The sequence below is a fragment of the Vipera ursinii genome, assembly GCF_947247035.1.
Source record: "Vipera ursinii genome assembly, chromosome: 8".
Taxonomy (NCBI): domain Eukaryota; kingdom Metazoa; phylum Chordata; class Lepidosauria; order Squamata; family Viperidae; genus Vipera; species Vipera ursinii.
This window is the reverse complement of record NC_139519.1, coordinates 18,909,799-18,925,538: the sequence shown is the minus strand read 5'-3', so window position 1 is coordinate 18,925,538 and position 15,740 is coordinate 18,909,799. Positions and strand designations below refer to the sequence as shown.

The window sequence follows — 15,740 nt, the reverse complement described above, 5'->3', positions numbered from 1 at the left end:
GAAAATTGAGCATTTGTTAGGTACCTTCCAAATAGCTAGTTATATACAGTGGCTGAAAGAGGTTGAAAAACAGTTTTCACTTTCTACTTCTATTTGCAAAACTAGAAAGGGGAAGTTATCATATGCATCTGATAGCTATTCTGTATGACTACTGAGATGAAGATTGTCTAAAGCAGAGGTGTCCAACCTTGGCAACTTTAAGACTTGTGGACTCCCAGAATTCCCCAGTCAGCCAGGCTTAAAGTTGCCAAGGTTGGATACCCCAGGTATAAAGCATGACTGTTGGGTAAATTGTCATGAAGGTGCTAAGGTTAAAGGAAGTCCTTCCTCCTTCATAGTCATCTTTCAGTCCTATGGTCCCATATTCACTGACTAGTTTTGACCCACCAGGAAACCTACCTCCTCCTGGACACATCTGCCAAACCGCAGATAGATAAACACAGGGAAGGGAATAAGCCAGGTTATAGTTCTTAGAGAGGTCACCAGCTTTGTAGTCAACGAGAGGGCACTGCTGACTCTGAGGGACAAGAGTTTACTTTAGGGCAAGGGGAAGGGAAAGGAATTAATTTTGAGTATTCTGAAATATATGTCAGAATATATGTCCTTGCCTGATGCCTTTTCTGTCTCTGTTAGACAGCCTGTGGTAGGTGAGTCACCTGTGACTGAAATGTTTTGAAATAGCTAAGCGTGTCAGAAGGCTGATCGTAAAAGTAATCAGGTCAGGGCAGAATGTTTGATCCTGGCCATCTTGATTACTTTGACCATGCAGTTCTTTGCGTTTGCTTCCGCAAATGTTTTTGAAGTTATGGCACTAGGACATGCTGCTCAGTATAATCTGGCTTAGTCAAGCTGATATTGAGCACAGGAGCTTGTGGGCCACATAGACCACTGAGATCTTTTTCTAGATTCCCCCCCCCCAATTCCTCGGGATCCTCCTGCTGAATAACAGAATTTTGTTATTCTGTTGGTTGGCTAACAAATTACATGGAGGGAAGTAAGCAGCGGGGTATCCCAAGGTTCTGTCTTAGTTCTCTTCAATGTCTTCATAAACGATTTAGGTAAGGTGGGTAGAAAGGGAACTCATCAAATTGGCAGATGGCGGTTTTCCCTCCATGAAATTCGTTAACAAGCAGATGAATAACGACTTGATTTCCTTGCACTGGAGTATGATGCTTTCCTTATTCACAGTTTGGAATAACCGTCAAATTAAACCAAAATAAATAAATAAAATATTCAGTCATTTTGCAATATGACTAGACCGTGCCAAAGGGCTTACTCAGAAGATGTAGCTGCCAGCTACAAACAGCTTTCTTAGTCTGATAAAAAAAATGAGGAAAAATCCTGTTACACAACTGTAAGGCATGTAACTATATCAACATTTGTTGAATAGAACTTAAGGAGGACAATTCTCATGTTTAGCTTTCATTAGCCAGCTTGGCATATGGCTGGTGATTATGGGAACTGTGCTCAAACTATATTGACTGCACCAGTCTGCTATCCTTATTGCAGTCAGAACCTTCAAGCTGTTTAAAACAATAAATGCCACATAGGTAAAGTCTTGGAAATACAAATTTTAATACAGATGTTTGTGTCATGGAAAGCCATGCTTACATGCACACCACTGGACTCCACAGGGATTCATGCCTTTATGGTTCACATCTTGCATTTTCATAACAGATTTCTTGGTAACTACCACTTTCAATGTTCAACAGTGTTTCCATAACTTTTTTCTTCATGTGCCCGTTTGACATACTCATCACCATGGTGTGTGATGACTTTGCATCCGTCACAGTTTCTTAACAGGCTCTTCTAAAGTAACATAAGAAAATTGCATAATGTTTGGCATTCAGGAAAATTACACACACACACACACACACACGCACACACACAAACACACACACACCAGTTGTATTGTTGGTGAATAATTGAGATATTCCCTTTCATTTATTTCATATAGAAGAGATCAAGCCATATCCAGCAAATGGAATAAATACTGCCTATCCAGAATCTCGCTATACATCCGACTACTTCATTAGTAAGTCTAATTCCTTTTCTTTTCTTTTCTTTTCTTTTCTTTTCTTTTCTTTTCTTTTCTTTTCTTTTCTTTTCTTTTCTTTTCTTTTCTTTTCTTTTCTTTTCTTTTCTTTTCTTTTCTTCTTTCTTTCTTTCTTTCTTTCTTTCTTTCTTTCTTTCTTTCTTTCTTTCTCTCTCTCTCTCTCTCCTTCCTTCCTTCCTTCCTTTCTTTCTTTCTTTCTTTCTTTCTTTCTTTCTTTCTTTCTTTCTCTCTCTCTCTCTCTCTCTCTCTCTCTCTCTCTCTCTCTTTCTCTCTCTCTCTCTCTCTCATCTCCCTCCCTCCCTCCCTCCCTCCCTCCCTCCCTCCCATTACTTGTGTCCTTCTGCAGGTCCCTAAAAACCTGGATCACCACTTCACATCATTTTTCTCCTTGCAGGTTATGGCATTGAGCATGCCCAGTGTGTGCCTCCATCAGAGTTTTCTGAGCCCAGCTTCATCACAGAGTCCTACCAGACTCTTCATCCAATCAGCTCCGAGGAGCTCCTATCTCTCAAATACGAGAATGAGTACCCATCAGTCATTCTTCGTGACCCAGTGCAGATGGACTCCTTGCCAACAGACTACTTCACAATCAAACAGGAAGTCGTAACACCGGATAACATGTGCATGGGGCGTGCCAGCCGAGGTAGTGTAGACCAATAGATAATAAAGGCCTCTTTATTTAGGCCATCTGTTCCATTCCTGGTATTGCCAACAACTTCTTCAGATAGAGTTCATGGTTGCATTCTGCTGGTGAGCCTTTAATGAGCCCTGGTGGCTTAGTGGTTAGAGTGCAGTATTGCCAGCTAACTCTGCCCACAGTCTGGAGTTCAGTCCTAATGGAGCTCAAGATTGATTCAGACTTCCACCTTTCTAAGGTCGATAAAATGAGGTCCCAGATTGTTGGGGGCAAGATATTGACACTGTAAACCACCCAAAGAGTGCTGTAAAGCATTACAGGGAGGTATATACGTTTAAGTGCTACTACTATTGTTCTTGCTAGTAACTTTTTCTAAAAGATGGTATAGTATGCCTAAGGTCACTACGGGAGAAGTTTTCTAACCTAGTCTTCCCCAGCTACTAACTCTGGAAGTCATAGTCCAAGACATCTTGAGGAATCTGGAACTGGCAAAGGCTATTGACAAAATTTCTTGCAACGGTCATAGTAGCCACCCTGACAAGGTGGACTGTATTGTGTCAAAATTCAGGGGGGAACATATTTGTTGTAACTTCTGACTCAAATGAGGACACTATTGCAGATTGGGATGAATGACTTGGCTTCAAACATGTACATACCTATCAATCCATCCTCACCCCCATCATACCTTTAATATATACCCCAGACCTATGACAGATTTTCTTGTTCAATAATAAATTGGACTTGACATTGTTCTTTGCCCTAGTTCTGATTCCAAGACACCCCTGCCTATACTTTACAGTGGGGTTGAGATGATTTTATTTTTTTCCATAATATGTTACCAATTCAGCCTTTTGGGCTATTTTTTCCCCAGCACAAAAACCAACAAACCAATGAACAAACCACAGCTCAGCTATTGGTGTCTAGTCACAATACTGGCAGGGATTTTATGTCACTTAAAGCAGGGGTCTTCAAACTTGGCCCTTTTATGACTTGTGGAATTCTGGGACTTGAATTCCACAAGTCATAAAAGGGCCACGTTTGAAGACCCCTGACTTAAAGCTATGATTTGACCAAGGTTTTTGGAATATGTTACAGTTAGTTGAGTTCACACTGTGATCAAGCCACAGTAGCTAAGCTCACATATCACACACAGTTTAAAAATGGAAAGATGTCTGGAAACATCCATCTACTTTTCTTGGCAAATATTTGGAAGTGGTTTGCCTTCTAGGATTTATTTTTTTAAAAATTTTTTCCAATGTAGCCAACACCCTTTTCATGTTTTCCCATCCAAGTATTATCCTGGTCTAACTGACCTTGTTGAGCTCTTTTGAGATCAGCCAAGGTCAACAGGATACAGCTCCCTACAGCACATCAACCAACTAAATAAATAATGTGATTTGTTTGTTTGTTTAACAAATTTATCCCTCCTTGGGGATCACTTTGCAGGTTTATGAATAAATAAATAGCACTGTTTTGGCAAGGTGATATATCTCCTTTGACTGATGGACACTTTTTCCAAAGTTATGCTATGCAAGAAATTGTACCAACAAAATTGTTGAAGAGTTGTTTTCTTAAGCCACAGATTTGTTTTTGAGCGTTCTAAATATGCTACATGAGAAAGGCATCACACACCTCCCAAATTTTAGACTTTAAAGACTCTCTATGCTTACAGTATCTCAAGCAAGTGATTCCTGCCATTATCTAAATTCTTACTAGATGTATTTTGAGGATGGGTGGATATGGAGGTCAAATCAAAACAGGGCAAATATGCCAGTTCAAAGACTTCTTTCCACCTCTGAGACTTATTCTGTGGGCTTTAATTGCCACCATCTCTGCCAATGAATTTTTTCCCCTCGGTCTTGCACAATCCCAGCAGCTGTTTTCAGACTGGTTTTGGTAATTAATGAACTCAAATGATCCTACTACGCTGTTAAGGTTGTCAGTAAATCTGAAATGGTTGAGCAATAGCCATAGACTGGAATTTCAGAGAAAGCAGTGTCAGATCTTATTTGTTTTGTTTTATTTGTTCACTTTTCAACCTGTGTGCTTTGGTAGGAATTCAGATTTTTAGCTGAAATAAGAGTGATCCATCTGGGCAGAGTTGCCTGAGTTGACATATTGGACTTCAGGCGAATTTATCTCTATGAAGCCAAGAATAAAATAACCCTCATGCTTGCCAGGACTGAGGTAACATCTCTTGGTCATGAGGATGAGAAGGAGGAGGATGAAGAAGAAGCAATAATGCACGGTCTTTCCTTGTTTGTAACAGAGGGCTCTGCATATGCAGCTGAAATCTGAAAGTGTTTAAATAAATGCATGATTTTTTATATATATATAAAAAAACCAACCAAAAAACGAAAACCTGAATATGGAAGCCAGAGTCTAAAAGACGATACTTAACCACATTTGGAGAAGTTTCTTGATAGGCAGCAGAAGTGGTAATCTGTATGCTTGGTGGTTTCCCTATAGCAGGTCAGGTGGTTTCTCCATCTAACTCAGTAATCTGTATGAATGCGTCATTCCTTCTCTTTGCAACATGTTGCCGTTAAATGGAGAAACTGGAGATCGAACTAGAGATGGAATCCGAGCTTGAACTACTTTCCGTTTCTAATCTCTGCCCTGCTTGTAAGACTCTGCTCCTGTCAAGCTCCAAAAACCAAAAAAAAAAAAAAAAGACACACAAAGTTTCTTCTAAGAAGTTTCCTTTATTGTTCCTCACCTGTAGGCAGAAATCCTCCCCAATCAAAGCAGGCTACTTGCATCATTAGAGCTGTACTCTGAGAACTTCTAGGGAGGAGCTGACTTGGCCCTCTTTCTCCAAGAAACTATTTAAACTTGATGTCTCTGTCCTCTGGAATTCAGACTACATTCCACCGTAACTCCAGTGCTGTACTTCGGGCTCTTTCCCTCCATAGGATCCACTGTCCTTTTCTCAAGTTTAGCAATATCCTTAACTGAATAGGAAGAAGGTATAATTCAGAGAAAAGGTCGTGCAAATGTTCAAAGCATGGAGACCATGTTCAAGCAGTGAGAGGCATAGACTCAGCCCTGTGAACTCCACAAAGATTAGATTAGATAACCTTTATTGTCATTTTTTTCCTGTGGGCACAATGGCACACATTAAAAATGAAATTTAGTTGCTTCCTCTCAAAGTGTACACATACATATCACACATTTAAAACATACCAAATACAACATAGGTATAGACCTGCACCCTTACATATAAGTAACATATAAATATTATTCACTGTCCATCTTGAATACATAACAGGCCTGTTATCAATTCTTGAAAAGATTAAGTGATATGATTTACACTCTGGGAGGCAAATGTCAGATGGACACAATATGAGATCCATCCTCATTTCATTCAGCTTAGGCCTCTCCCTTACACCTGTTTTGGACACAACCCAAGATGGCATAGTGCCCTTCTACCCCATCATGCCAACATCCCTCCAGGGCACATCTACACCTGAAGATACTTGTTTCTGGCTCCGTTTCAGCTTCAACAAAAGCCTTCACCATGGAGTTGCATAAATATGGGTCAGCTTCTTTTTGTCTTGAGAACTACATTAAGCTCTTGAGCTGGGCTCTTTAAATTTGGCCCTTTTATGACTTGTGGACTTCAACTCCCAGAATTCCTCAGCCAGGCATGCTGAGTCATAAAAGGGCCAAGTTTGAAGACCCCTGCTCTTGAGGGACAGGCTCGTGACTGTGTGGCAAAAAAGAAGAAGGGGGAAACGATGCAGCTGGGTCAGCAGATGAACGAAGCTAAAACAATCTTTCATTAAGGATGGTTAAAATGATTGCTTGCCATATTTTAGAGTGACTTTTCCTTTCTATCCCATTAAAACATGACATTGAAGTCAACGCTGGAGAGGATCTGGAGGTCTACAGGTAGTCAGGCAGCCAGAGGTTACTTGTAGCCTGGGCTTCCTTTCCCCTCCTCCAACTTAATGGAGGAGGGGTTGGGGGTGAACTTCGTTTTCTTCTTGCCTTGCAGGTAAACTTGGGGGCCAAGATTCTTTTGAGAGTGTCGAGAGTTACGACAGTTGTGACCGCCTGGCCCAGTCCTGGAGCAGCCAGTCATCCTTCCAAAGTCTCCAGCGTGTCCCTTCCTACGATAGCTTTGATTCGGAGGACTATCCTGTTCCTCTGCCCAACCACAAGCCCAAAGGCACTTTCAAGGACTATGTACGAGACCGAACTGACATGAACAAGGACAAACCTGTCATTCCTGCTGCTGCTCTGGCCGGTTACACAGGTAAGAGGCTGGAGAAATGTGGCTGATCGAAGCATTTCCTCAGTGGCTATGTTCACTCACACAACATGCTCAGTTAGGTCAGTCGCAAGGATCTGGCGGTTGCATTTGTGCAACAGGCTAAGTGTGGTTCCTTAAAATTTTGGTTTAGTATTTCTTTGGAAGTGAGGGGAAACGCAGCATGTTCTACAATCTCTGTTCTTTTGGTTCATTTATAATTCAGTTCATTCTACAAAGCAGTCGGCTAAATTGTTCACCAAGTTCGGTGTGTTATACAACCACAACCCGTGTGTCATTATCATTGGCAGGATGAACAACAGTAACAGTAATACCTCCCTGAATCTAAGTTAATAAATATATTGGGTGTATCTACATAAATATGTTAAGCCCATGTAAATAACACCTTTTTATGATTTACTGTGATAGCTTGGTTCATAAATATGCTACGAGAATGACTAGATTCTCACACAACTACAGATTTGCAGTCACACGCGGTCTAATCTAGCCTTTATACTTTCTGACTTTCTGCATATTCCTAGTATTTAAAGCATTTTTACCCACATCCCATTAGAGATGCCTAGAAACCTATTAAGATTGACTACTGTTAACTTCATGCCACGGATGGAATGAAGAAGGAGCTTGAAATATATGCCTTGCAGAGGCCATACATCCCAACAATTAACCATTAAAACTTATCTCTTTCAAGGTTGTACTTTAACAGCAGTGGTGAGACAGTTGGAGCTGCATTTGAGGCCACACCTAAATGTAATTCTTTCAATTTGCAGGTTTTTTTTAATAGGGCTGATAATTCTTTGTGAGTGTGTGTGGTGCCTCTGGGCAAGATGGAAGATAATTTTAGGAGCTATATGCAAGAGGAAGTGGTTAGTCATTTTAGTTCTGCGCTATGAACTGTATCTGTGGGTTGTAGAAGTAGTAAGTGTAGGTAAAGAACAGAAAGTAGAGCGTTGATTGACGTTGAGTGGAGAGAGGCTGCATTTAGCCATGATTGTGGGGTAGATATGAAATGAATCGAAGAACTCCATTGAGCTGCTTCAGATGTCGGGATAATGCAAGGATGCATGCTCACATTCACTTGGTGTAAATCATCTCATTCACTTGTTTCCTAGACTTATGTTGTTGAGAGTTCTTAAAGAAACAGTAGCTCACAGTTGCATGGACAGCGTCATTTCTTGGCAGTTACGACGACTGCGGTTGAAATACGCCACTCAAGTCCAAATCCAGTCTAAATAACTGGCTGATTGTGCAATTAACCACAATCAATAATTGTTTAGACTGGATTTGGCATTACCCATCCCAAGGAACTGGGGTAGGCAGATGTTTGATATTGTGGAAAGTATTGTCACAGGATGTAAGCTGTTTCAAGTAAAGCTGCCTTTTGCAATTGACTGTCGGTGATTTTGTCAATGCTGATGGTGTTCAAGTGGTGCTTTGGGATTCAATCCAAGGCTCCCGTGTTGCTATTGGTACTATCTTTTCTTTCTTTTCTACAGTTCCATTTGTGTTTCTAGGCAAGCACCCCCTGAATTAACAATTTTTGATAAAAAAAGACCAAAAAAGTCTGGATAGTGGATGTCGTGGTACCTGTAGACAGCAGGACAGTAGAGAAAGAACTAGAGAAAATAACAAAATACAATGTCCTGCTGATAGAATTCCAATTCTTGGTTTGATGATCTCCAAGCTATACTAGTTCCCACTTGATGGTCTTCTGTGTCTCATATTATTGTTGCTTTTGCTTCCAATTCAGAAATTGTTATATTTGTCAGATTATTAGTATTGTGGAAAACAAGAAGGCAGCAGTGGCTGTGACTCCTGAAAAACCATAAGGATGAAAGGGTGACAAAAGAGTTCTTCAAAAGTGAGATCTGTAAGCTAAGGGTTCTTGGGTTCACTTTGGCTATCAACTCATCAGGTGACCTTAGCTAAGTGGTGTCTTTGTCTTTAATTCTCTCATATTTTTTCACTGTAACATGGAAATGAATATTATAATGCTAGTTTTTCTCATAGAAATGTTGTAAAAATGACCAAACAGACTTTGGTTATACGTAATGATCTTCAGAAATACTGATTTAATCATTGAAAGCCCTCCGTTTTATGGGAAATTAAGATGGCAATGTGTTTGTCTCTGCAGTAAAATGAAAGAACAGATCAACAGTCTTGTAGATTTTACTTTGTTGATAGTTTCACTGACAGCAAGATTATTTGTGCGGTTCATAATCACCAGTCAGACACAACCCACTGATGATAACAGTTTTGCTGAGAAGGTAATGCTTTTGGTAGACACCCAATTTGGCTTTTGATATTTTCTCAAGTTGGCAATAAAGGCACAAGCTCCGCTATCTATGCTCCACATCTTAACCGATTTTGGCAAATTGACAGGGCTGCTCATAAGTGTTGTAGTACTCCCCACTCTAACTTATTCCACACACCCATACATTTATTACTAGAGCTGATCAAAAGTTTGTAAAAGTTCATCTGGCAGATCATCTTAATCAGGAGCTATATATGTTGATGATTTGGACAGACTTTGAAACATCCCCTTTCTCACACATCTGTATTTTTTAAAATTAGTTCTAGTCCATCTATAGAAGCAGATGTTTTCCCATAGTTGTTTATTCAATGCCACCTAAATAGGATGGAATAGGAAATCCCAAGTTAATATAAAAGTGATGTTTTCTAGAGGTGTGCAAGACGATAAGAAAGATCCTGAATTCTATGGGTGGTAGTTGTGCAAAATTAACCGCTGTATATGAAAATTGTTTGATCATTAAATAATGGTTTAATTCTTTCTTGAAGCCAGTCAATTGAGGTTACTCAAATTACGGTTAAACAAAGCATGACATAGCACAATATGTAAACTCAACCATCATGGAAGGCACAACCAAAATCAAAATCAGATTCCTGTTGGGTCAAACTAGATTTTTCCAACTTGTAAATTACACAACTAAAAGGTGATCTCTAAAATTGACAACAACAATAGCAGCATAATTACAATAAAAAATATTTCAGAAAGATGGCAATACAGATCTCTTACAGACTCCCAGATCTCTTCTTTCTGAGCTATCTTGTATATTATCAGGTAGTTTGCAAAGGATAAACATTTCTTACAGCTTAGAGAAAGAAGTAATGAAAATTCACTGCTATCAGCAAATATTCCCATTCTCAAATAAATACATTTCTGGATTTCCTCTCCCCCCTCCAGCATGATTACTGATTGATCAAATTGCCAGACCCATCCATACGTACAACAAATACATATGGGTCTAATTCACAATTCATCCCAACTGCAACATAGTATACAGGAAGCTATAAACAGCAGTGACCACCTCTGACATATGTGTGAATCCTTGCTAGATGCAAGGATTGGGTTGGTCAACTATGCAGCCAAGATTTATGGAGTGAACCACAATGGCTGGGCTCAAACAATGTATATTAAACTGCAAAAAGTGATTGAATAAATACAGAGGCTAGGTAAACGCAACACACTGAACCAAAAGCAAATAAATACACGTTGGCTTTGTATGTTGTGCAGATTAGATCAAACAGGGGTAGACCTGCTCTGATAGAGGCCAACCTAATCTGGAAGTTATATCTGGAATATCACAAGCCATTTTCAGTTTGGATTGTACTTTGGGGAACCACCAACTAATCCAGAATGATGTAATCCAGAGGGAAATCAAAAGCTTTGGATTGATAAATTTTGCACATGCCTATTGTACTTCTTAAAAGTTCTAGTATGAGAATGCTTTTAGGCTGTTGGAGAAGACCAAAAAATGGATCCTTGTTTTGGTTGAGTTACTCTAGTGACACCTGCTAGACATTTGCAAATGAGAATAAAATTAGCTGTTAGCATTCATGGTTGGCCAGCGTTGCGATTTTTCAGAAAAACCATTTTAGAGACAAATGTGTAACAACGTAATGGTATTAATTTTCAGTGTCGTCTTTTTATTTCACAACCCTTTGCTTTTCCTCACTTTCATAACGACTTTAATTAAATCCCAAGGGAGGGATGTGCCCTTCTCTCTCTCTCTCTCATTCTGTCCAGTTTGGAGTAATTTTCTAGAAGGTTGCAAGGAAGACTTCTCCCGTTGAGCATACGTATAGGTGTAGAGCTAGGAAGACCCTTAGGATGTACTCTCCAGACATTACGCTACACTCCTTCCCTCCCACCAAAATGAGATCGCCGTAGGATTTTCTTAAAGCCAAGTTAATTTCAGAGCCTGAATGGGAAATTTCATTTATCTGCAAACTCACTTGGGAAGAGAAGGAATTTCTGATGGCTACATCAGCTTTGGCTCATTTTTAAAGGGAGCTTTTTCTTTCTTTCCAGACAGTGGCTGATGGGCCATAAATTATCAACAGGTAGATATGTTTGGGTAGGCTAATCATTTACTTACTCATGTTTCTGCATAGTTGCTTCAGATCCCCTAGTTCATCTCCCTTTTGTTGACAGTTTCATGTGCAATACTCTTCCTTAGCATTTTGTCACATAGGAACCACAAGCCTTGTTCCACAGAAAAGAGCTGTTTTCTCATTTTAAAAACAACAACAACAGCAACAACAATTTTTAAAAAAACCCTCTGCTTTGCAAATGACCACTTTCAGGATCACTAGGATATGTTACAGCTAAGTAAAACCATAAGCATGCAATTTAACAAATCTTTCTCTAAAGTACAGTGGCTGCACAATAAGTGCAGAAACAGTCAATGGAGTTAGAAGCTGTTCTAGTTGAGCTTCCTCCTCCTCCTCCTCCTCCTCCTCCTCCTCCTCCTCCTCCTGACTGTGAAGGACTCTCACAAATTATGGCTAGAAAATAGCAGAATATAGGACTTCAGTAGTTTTTGCATGGTAAACCCTGCAGATGACTGCCTTTTTTTCAAAAGCCAATGGGATTACTACATTCGTGACATCATACAGCAAAGGGATGCTTATGCTGTATGCTTATGTCATTGACTCTAATCTCTTGAGCCCAGGATAAAGAATCTCTGATAGATGGCTATCCTGTCTCTGCCTGAACCTATGCAGTGAAGGGGAAGTTAGCAGCACCTTTACCTATTGGTTCCATGGTTGAACTGCTTTAACCTTTAAGGAGGTTTTCCTAGCACTCAACTTGAGTCCACAGCTCAATGCACCAACATTGTAGTAGAAGGCAGTAGATGCAAGGCATGTTCTTCTTTTAATCAAAGATGTAACTTCTAAGAAAATTTGGTGCAGGGAACTACAGTTTTACATTGACCTTTGTTCACTTAATGCCTGAACAAAGAGATACAGATATTTTGGATTCAATTCTGGAATTCCCAAGCCATCTGCCTCTTTTGGCTAACACATCTGGAGATGACAAGTTGGAGAGAGTTGCCATCAAGTGACATCGGAAATCTAAGAAAATTATAACAAGACTTTCCCAGAAAGTCTCCCACTAGGCTACTGGTTCACCAGGAACAAAATAGGGTCAGGCTCATAGCCAGCAGAATCTTCTGAGACCAAACTCGCAAATATGCCGCTGATTATATATTCACTTTCCAAAGGGACTTTCCTCAAACAGAGTTCCCAGTGTAGTCACCACTTCACAATCCACTGGATGTATCATATTTTCATGGTGATGCTAGAGGATTCCTAATTTGTGCAACAATCTCCCATTGGCCGTTCTTGAAGACTTTCCTTCACCACAATGACGGCGAGACAAGGACATTCATTGTGAATTGCATTTAGCATGTGAGCCACCTCTGACTGGCTCTATTCTTAGGCCACCCTCTTTCTGTAGCACAAAGGTCAGCAGACACTGGGGAAAGAAATCTGGGACGTTCTTCCTCTTCCTTGTGATGAGCGGAAGGGTTGACTTCTTGCAATCCATTCCCAAATTGAACAGGCTTGGTGGATTCTGTTCGGACTGAGAAGAGTCTTTTTTGATTGAATTTCAAAAGGTTACACCACAAAAGGCAGATTGTTATTTGTGCCCAGAATGCCAACATCAGATGATTTCTCTGTTTCATAATATATAGAATCTGTATGTCTAAATAAAGCTTAACAAAGACACTTTTGAGTTATCAAGTACATTGCAGACTCCACAAAAATTAATCAAGGGGAGAGGTCTTTACAGACCTTGGATACCATCTCTGTTTAGTCTGGCCAATAAACAATGAAAATCCTTAATAAATTTCAACTTCAGTTGCACTTGTTTAAATAAAGTGTAATGCAACAAGAATGTATTTGACCTTCAATGGTAGACAGTAGATATTTAAGCAGAGGTTAAATAGCCATAATTCAGGTAGATTAAATAATTTTCTGGCATCTGATTGATGGGATCTCACACCGGTTTTAAATCTTACTCCTAACATTTGTGTTGCAGTGTCTAAATTTTGCTTGATTGTCCTCTTGCTTTAAAATTACCAGAGGAATCCAAAACTTTTATTTTTTAAAAAGAAAACTCTAGGTGATTGATTTTTTCTTGTTCGTGCAGTGTTGTTTATCTTCTCTCTCTCTTCGACTGGATGGATGTGTGAGGTCATCCTATTTATATACATCATTTGCTTTTCTGGAGTTCCTTTTCTTTGGAGCAGGAGACAGATATGGTCCTATTTAAAGTCCAATAATCCCATCAGAGTTTGGCTTCTGTTCTGAGTTCATCTGGCACATAGTTGAAGGAACAGAGAGATTTATCAAACTTTGGCTGCAATGAATAGAGATGTATGATCTTTGGGGACTGACTTCATACTGTGCTGGAGCATGTAGAAACTGGTTCCACCAGGCTTGGCAAAGTGTACCCCAGAAAATTAGCATTGTTTATGTTGCCAGAGCTAAGGAAACTCTGGGTGTAGGAGAAGGAGTGGCAGAACCTGGAGGTGGAGTTAAAAGAGGAATCAGCCTAGAATCCCTACATACTCCCTTGAATTCCATTGACCCTTATCTATCATCAAGCAGTTGCTAACCATTAGTTGAGAAGATTGTTGTGCTTAGACATGAATAGCAATACATCAGTTTAATTGGAATTTCATTTGTGGACCTGGCCTTTCTGCTTGACATTAGGCAAGATGCTCTTTGCATTCTCGCATATTTTATAGGTGCTCCATTTTTTTTAGCTTCTGGCTATGTAGTCTTCCTCCCCATGCTATTTTTCATTTCTTTCCCTCTTCTTAATTGTTAAAAAATACAGCATAGTTTCCATCTAAGCCATGGAGGAGAATGAAAAGCCAGATACCATTGTGCCACTTCAATGTCTGTGAATTTCTCGGGATTCTTTTTTTTTTAATCTATGTCTGTCAATTTACTAAATGAAATTCTCAGTACTGCAGCTCAGGAGAGCTAGGAATATTTCCATGCTAGCAACACACACTTTTTGGGGCAGCAGCTTCACCAAACATCAGTAAATACTGTATGGCGGAAGGAAACTGAAATTGAAAAGGCATGATTGAGTTGACCTTAAATAAAATTGTGTGAGTATCTGAGCAGGGACACTGAACAGTGCAGAAAAATAATGAAAAAGTGCATCATATCTGGAAACCTAGAGAGGAAACCACTGTTGTATAAAAGAGAGAGTTTTAAATGTCAAATCTACTCTTAAGTACTGCTGAAAGACTATTTAAAGAAGAGGTGAGCATCTTGCACTTCCCTTCTAAAGCCTGGGTTGGACCCCAGAGCCTGCCAAAAGTAGTAGCTCAGCAATTTAAAGGGCCAGGATGGGAAACTCATTCAAAATATGTGAATACCTACAACTTAAATTAGACTGCAATTCAGATCAAACCAAAACCAGCTTTAAAGAGAGTTATAGGTCTCTCTGTTAAGATCATTTTTTAATATAGGCAGTTATGATTCATATAAGTGGCTAAAGGCAGGTTACTGTGCATGCATAGAAGAGGAAATCAGAAAAAAGATACAGGTCAACAGATTTTAATTTACCAAATTTATAGACTGCTTCTCTCACTCACAGAGGTACTTTTTAGTTCATAAAGAACTTTCTACTTTGTAGAACTTTCATGCGGCTCACATAAGATCAATATATTCATTCTAAGAGCAAAAGAAGCTAGGGAGAGGAAGTGATGCTGGTCAAAGGTTCAGTTAAAGGAATAATTGTTGTTATTTATTTATTTAAAACAATGCAGAGGCTGCCCAACTCCAAACAATTCTGGGAGGCTTTCTGTATAAAAAATTATAAGAACAACTGAAAAAGAAATGGATCGTAAACATTCAGAAGGCAAGTTCCCTATTATCAACAACTAATCAAATTGTGTGTATTTATTTATTGCTTAATAAAAAAGCCTCATAGTTATACAGCCATCTATTTTATAAAATGTGACTCTGGGCTGCGTACAATTTTTTAAAAAAATCCACTCATCTACACTCATACTTACAAATGGATTTGCGTTTTGTATTAAGCCATTTCTTGGTTTTGATTTAGCGCTGTTGACTCCACTGCTATGATTCGTCAAGCATGGTTTAGTGTGCTGTGTAAATGTGGCTTCTTTAGCAAACTCTTTCTTAGCCTGTTGTGTAGAATGGAGTCAGTAGTATATTTGTTATAGGTAAAGTAAAGGTTCCCCCGCACATGCGTGCTAGTCGTTTCTGACTCTAGGGGCCGGTGCTCATCTCCGTTTCAAAGCCGAAGAGCCAGCGCTTGTCCGAGGACGTCTCCGTGGTCATGTGGCCGGCATGACTAGCACGGAACGCTGTTACCTTCCCACCGCAGGGGTTCCTATTTTTCTACTTGCATTTTTACGTGCTTTCGAACTGCTAGGTTGGCAGAACTGGGACGAGTAACAGGCACTCACTCTGTTACG

The 15,740-nt window shown here is 39.7% G+C and overlaps 1 protein-coding gene across 1 annotated transcript in view; it reads left to right on the top strand.

Annotated features, from left to right (window-relative positions):
* The window catches only part of ETS1 (ETS proto-oncogene 1, transcription factor), a 62,116-nt gene that overhangs the window by 40,729 nt on the left and 5,647 nt on the right, over positions 1-15,740 (top strand). Inside the window, exons 4-6 of the mRNA XM_083368622.1 lie at positions 1,958-2,035; positions 2,451-2,699; positions 6,694-6,954. Coding sequence (XP_083224748.1) covers positions 1,958-2,035; positions 2,451-2,699; positions 6,694-6,954 — 588 coding nt within the window. The remainder of the gene's footprint in view (positions 1-1,957; positions 2,036-2,450; positions 2,700-6,693; positions 6,955-15,740) is intronic.